This window comes from Gavialis gangeticus, unplaced genomic scaffold (assembly GCF_001723915.1).
Source record: "Gavialis gangeticus isolate Ggan-Ray unplaced genomic scaffold, GavGan_comp1, whole genome shotgun sequence".
Classification (NCBI taxonomy): Eukaryota; Metazoa; Chordata; order Crocodylia; family Gavialidae; genus Gavialis; species Gavialis gangeticus.
The window spans coordinates 87,463,931-87,469,936 of NW_017729034.1; the positions used below are offsets into that span (position 1 = coordinate 87,463,931).

General features: G+C 45.6%; 1 protein-coding gene across 1 annotated transcript in view; it reads right to left on the reverse strand.

Annotated features, from left to right (window-relative positions):
- ZC2HC1B (zinc finger C2HC-type containing 1B) overlaps positions 1-6,006 on the reverse strand; it is a 39,441-nt gene that overhangs the window by 16,897 nt on the left and 16,538 nt on the right. The window contains exons 5-6 of the mRNA XM_019527196.1: positions 3,749-3,879; positions 2,371-2,470 (exon numbers count right to left, since the gene is read on the reverse strand). Of these exons, the coding sequence (XP_019382741.1) occupies positions 2,371-2,470; positions 3,749-3,879 (231 nt within the window). The remainder of the gene's footprint in view (positions 1-2,370; positions 2,471-3,748; positions 3,880-6,006) is intronic.

The window sequence follows — 6,006 nt, forward strand, 5'->3', positions numbered from 1 at the left end:
GGAGATTATAAAGTAAATACGGTAAACAGGATGGAGGGCACCATTATCTATATTCCTCATTTAGCAAGACATCACAGTCCCACTGCCCTTTACCTCACAATAGTCAGGCATGGATACTAAAATACCTTTCATTAGATGGGACCCTAGAAGCTCTTGTGAGATTCACTATCTGGTGCTCTTGCATGCACATCCAGTTGTAAGGGCAGAGTCTTGAATCCATGCTTGGGAATGCGTGGTATTTTTAAGAATGCACTGTGTTTTACATAATACTTAATCACCCTTTAATTAATTAATAAATTTCTACTCATTTGGGAGGTTTTGTAAACACAATGATTTAGGAAAAGGCCCATAAAAGCTAAACTTTAAGTATAATGACATAGTAGGTTACTTTCTAAATTCCTACAGTGTTCATAATACCTGCTTGGAAGCTTTAAAATCTTTGCTTTCAACTGAAATTCTTATTAAAAATGGGGTTTTATTAAAATGTAAAGTTTTCCTCTGGGGGAAAAACCCCTATTTTGGTCACATTTTTCACTGGAGAAAAATGAAACAATATGCTTGCTTTGGGTTGATATTGAGCTCTATGATTCCTTTGGCCACTGCTGTACCTTAGGCAAGTAGCACTTTTGGGTCCCAGCAGATACTGCAGTACAGTGTCTCAGCCACAGGACACTCACCCAAAAAGAGAAAATACGGTGAATCATGGGAGACAGTCTGGCCTGGATTTTGAAGGCCAGTCCTGGCCAGTTGGTCAAAATTAAAAGGAGATTTCTGGAATCGCAGGGGCACAGGACGCAGTTCAGTGGAGAGACAGAGCAGCGTGGTGCACCAGGCAGCTCTGCCTCACCGCCATAGTGAGCCTGCTCCCCTGCCTGCCAGCCTCTGCCACTGCCTACAGCAGTGCTGCTCTCTTGGGATGGGGGGAGAGGGGGGACAGGGTTCTGGATGTCCCAGATTTCCTTCTGGTCACCCTAGGCATGAAGGACCCAGAACCACAATTCCCATGAGGCATTTCAGCAGCTCTCACGTATGCAGAAATTAATATCAAGCTCAGAGCAACCCACTTTGATACTTCCAAATAGAAATTTTGCATTTTGCAAAACATTTGGGTATTTGTTTTATCCAATTTCACTATAGATATCCCACAAAATAATCTGGCCCTCCTCATCTCTAATTCTTGCTCTTCCACAGTCAGTAGTCTTGAACAAATAATTAAATGCTCTGTCTCAGTTTTCTTATCAGTAAAATGAAAGCCACTCTTTCCAGCATTACTGTGAAGATTCCTGTCTCTCTTCAGCATTCTGAATTTGTAATATGCTATGGATTGTTTTTATTTTTTTGTTTGTTCTTTTCAATTTCAGAGAAAAAAAATCAGATGGTTTCTCCTTCTGATGACTGAATGAACCTGGAGCCTAAATTTATTTTTCTATTCACAATTTTTATATGTTTTCACCTGAATAGTGCCTCACCATCCCTACATTATATGAAAAACCAGTTTCCTTGCCAGTTTCTTGACATTTTACTGTATGCTTTTGTGCTCAGAACACCTTTTTCTTTTTCAGAATTCAGATGCATTTCTTCACCAAATCCTACTCTACCCTGTAGCTAATTATTTTCTCACTAACTAGGTACAGTCTGGACAGCTAACCTCTAGTACAGGGGTTGGCAACCCCCAGCATGCATGCCAGAGCATATCATGTGAGGCCATTTTGCTCGGCATGCCACAACTGGCCCAGGCTGCTCACAGCAGGTCGCAGGGAGGCTGGAAGCCCTGCTGTGAGCAGCCCAGGCTTCATGACAAGCAGCAGCTGCCCAGGGCCCAGGCCAGATGTGGCAGGCAGCTGGGAGGCTGCAACCAGTGCACAGGGGTCCAGAGCCCCAGCCTGGCATTGTGGCAGGTGGCAGCTGCACGCACACCTTGGGGTGCATGGCAGGAAAGGGGTCTGAGGCAGCACAACCCCAGACTCTTCCCTTCCATGACCCTGAGGCACATGTGCAGCCATGCTAGAGCTCCAGTCCTTGGTGTAGCTGTTTGCAGTTTGTCCACTGCTGACTGTGAGCAGCCCAGGCTCTGTGGCAGTAATGGCTACATGTACTGCAGGGCACATGGCAGGGAGAGGGCTGGGGTTGCACTGCCACAACAACAAGGATCAGCCTCTTATAGCTCCCCCGCTGTCAGCCCCTGGCACGCCAACATCTTCCAAGTCCAGGTTCTGGGGTTTTTTGGCATTCAGCCCAAAAACACTGCTGATTCCTGCTCTAGTACCTGAAGCCAGTACCAGGTTCTAGAGTATCGATGAACTTGGCCGCTGATGTTTGAGAACATTCACTCAGTCCAGGCTCATGCTTTGTTCTGCTTTCTGCTCTTACCTGCCCTCAGCTGATTTGCATTGGTAGCTTCTTGTGCTTTGTTCTGAAGCAGTGATTCCACAGCAGTTGTTAAAGCTGGTTCTCTCTTTTGCTGTTTGCCCTAATAAGAGAATATGCTGCATTCACACAGGCAGTTAGCACAGTTTCATGGCATATGAAGAAGCACAAGCCACCAGAACTCAGCTCCAGCAGATGTTTTGTAGAATCTGACAACAACCAGGTCTCCTAACCCCCTTTCAGATCCTCTAAGCGCCTGTCAGGGCTGGGGTAGAAGTCCCTGAATGTTTGTTCCTTACCCAAAGAACTATTTCACTCACCCAGTGTTAGACAGTCAAACCCTCAAAAGAGCAGGTACCTCACTGTTACATCATGGAACTTCACCTTCTATGGCATTGCTCACTGACACCCCTGAATGTGTGACACATAAGACCGAGCGCTCTCAGTCTGACCACCATCTTAGCCATGAGGGTTTTTAAGACTTTTTTGGCAGTAAAGTTATTATCCTCAATTTTCAGAACATATCAGAACAGGTGGATTGGTAGGAATGAGAACAGATTTGACTCTTCTGTTTAAAACAACCTCAGGTTAAAATTACTACCACTTCTTTACTTTTTTAAAGGAACCATTCACATTTTAATATAAACCATTAAAAATATAGAAAACATTTTAAAACAATTTAATAAAAAGAACTTCAAAGTCACAGATCACTGCTCTTCTGGGGACTATCCAAGTAGCTCATCCCACAGAGGCAGTTTTGGATCCCTTCTGATAGCACAGTTTGAGTCCCATTGCTAAGACGGAGAGTGCTACTTGAAAACAGGAATAGTTTCCAGTATTGTACAATTGTTTTCCTGGAATCTGCTGATAGAAGAACCCAGAGAAGCCATTTTTGTCTCAAGATTTTGCTACCACTCTTTTCTACAACTTTCTATAAGCCAGACAGGCTCCTGTTTCTAGCAATTTATAACATCTGAGCAGTTACTGGCTGCTTTCCTGCTGTTGAACAGTGGCAGATCACTAACAGTGGCCTCACCCCCAGTGCTTTTACTAAGAGCCCTTATAAAGGGTTCTTGGTGCTCTGGGTACAGTTCATTGTGGTTAGGTTTGTTGGTTTGAAGTGGCGATTTGGAGAATTCTTCAGGTAAATAATTGCCTGCGAACACAGGTGACTGGACTTGATTGGCCAGGAGGACCCTTCTAGTCCTCTGTTCTTAAGTTCAATAGGAAACTCATAAATTCACCATGGAAAATGGTAAATTGACCTGCTTCCCTGGGGCTTAAGGCAGTTTATGGAGTTGGGGCATCCCTCCTTTCATCTCAGTGCACTGTTTGGCAAGCTCATTTGCAAGGAAACACAAGAGTAAATGCATTTACTTACCAGGGGTGGTTTGGCTGCTTTTGTACTTGGTGAAAAGGTACGTCGGGTAGATTGTTCTTTGCAAAAATTAATGTGTCTCCCTGCTGCAGCCTCATTAAACCTTCTTGAGCAGTAAGGACACTGGATATAGTCTGAACATAATAAAAGAAGAAGTTTGGTTGAGTTAACAGCTTGTGAATCACCATATTTTCTCACATAACACACACACTCTTTCCCTGAAAAACTAGCTGCTGGAAATTGGTGCGAGAGTGCATTATATGCAAGAGATTTAGCATAAGCAGGTTCTGTTGCTTACTAGGTAAAATCTGCAGCAGCCCACAGGGAACAGAACAATGAATAGGCTCCACTCCCTTGCTGCTGTTACTCAGTTATTTACTACAAGGAAAGATCTTTTTCTTTCTGCCTTTCAGAAGCAAGGTATGTATAATATTTTGGGGCATGTTGTACACAGTACTGGGAGAGAATTGCACTACTTTCTGGGAGGTAATGCAGTGTAATGGCCAAAACATCAGGTCTTTGGTGACTGGGTTCAACTCCAGCCCAAGCTCCAATAATGACCTTGTGGTGAGTGAGCTCACTTCCTTGTGCCCAAATTTTCCCATCTATAAAACTGGGATAGCAACACTCACCTTCTTCAGTATCACCTCCTAAGTACTATTATTATTATTGGAAAGACTTTTAAACACAATACAGACCTCTATATTGGGAACTCCTGAAGGTGAAGGATTATATTATCTTTGGCTTAAACCCCCAACAATTCAAATAGAATAAAACTCCAGAAAAAATGTGCCATGCAACCGACTCAAAGAATATTATCTTAGGAAGGAAGGGAGCTTATGAGAATGTATCATTAACATGCTTGTCTTCTTCTATTTTAGCGAACACAACATTGCCTTTTAAGCTTTCATGGAGTGCTACTTAAAAAGCCATACAGATTCAACACTTTATAAGGTACATCAAGGAGCACAGTGGAATGTGTTAAGCCAAGAGTGCAAATGACACATGATGCAGTTTATTTGCAGTCACTGTTGTTATAGGTCCTGATCTGGCTGTTATCTGTGCAGTTAACTTTATGGAGCTTTGTAATCCTATTAATTTTAGCATATGGCCACTGTTCTGTGCCCATGATAGTCCCAGATACTGTATTTACTCAAATCTAAGATGAGGTTCCACCCATAATCAGCATGGGGGGGGGAGCCCCATGTCTTAAATTTGCATACAAACTGGGAGGCGTTGTGTAGGCAGTTGCTGCAGCTCTGACTCTGGCCCAGAGCCTGAGTTAAGGCCATAGTCAGACCTGTACCAGCCTCCTGCCCACTTCCACTTGCCCTCTGAAGCTTCTTCTCCTCTTCCCTCCCATCCCCTCCCCCTGTACTGGCAGGGGCATCTGGGTTCTAGCTCAGGCTGGGTTCCCTCTTGGGCACAGAGCATGTGGAAACTGTCCCCTGCCTGCCCAGTCAGCAGTGCCAACACCACTGCATGGCTGACAGGGGCTGTGCTTCCAGGTGCTGTGCTCCAGGAGGGAACAGAACCCAAGCAGCATGTGGCAACACAGGGTTGCGGTGGGGTGGGTAAAGGCAGAGACTGGGGAGCTGGGGGAAGGGACAGAGATCATGGGGAGTAGGATGGGAGGGGCAGAGGCTGTGAGGAGCAGGGGGGTCAGAAAAGCCTGCAGGGCAAGAAGGGGCATCTGACCCCCTAAAGCCACCCAACCCCCCTCTATATGACATTGGTCAGGCCGCAATTGGAGTACTGTGTCCAGTACTGGGCGCCACGCTTTAAAAAGGATGTGGCCAGCCTGGAGAGAGTTCAGAGGAGGGCCACCCACTTGGTGAGAGGGCAGCAGGACAGGCCCTATGAGGAGAGACTGAGGGACCTGAACCTGTTCAGCCTCAGCAAGAGGAGGCTGAGGGGGGACCTGGTGGCTGCCTACAAACTCATCAGGGGAGATCATCCGCAAATAGGAAGAGCCCTTTTCTCCCCAGCACCACCTGGGGTGATGAGGATCAATGGTAATAAGCTGATGGAGAATAGGTTTAGGTTAGAGATCAGGAGGCAATATTTTACAGTCAGGGTGGCCAAAATCTGGAACCAACTTCCCAGGGAAGTGGTCCTCGCCTCTACCTTGGGCAAATTCAAAAAGAGGTTGGATGATCACCTGTCTGGGGTCTTGTGAACCCAGCATTCATTCCTGCCTGTGGCAGGGGGTCAGGCTAGATGATCTGTTCAGGTCCCTCCTGACCCTAGCTACTATGAAA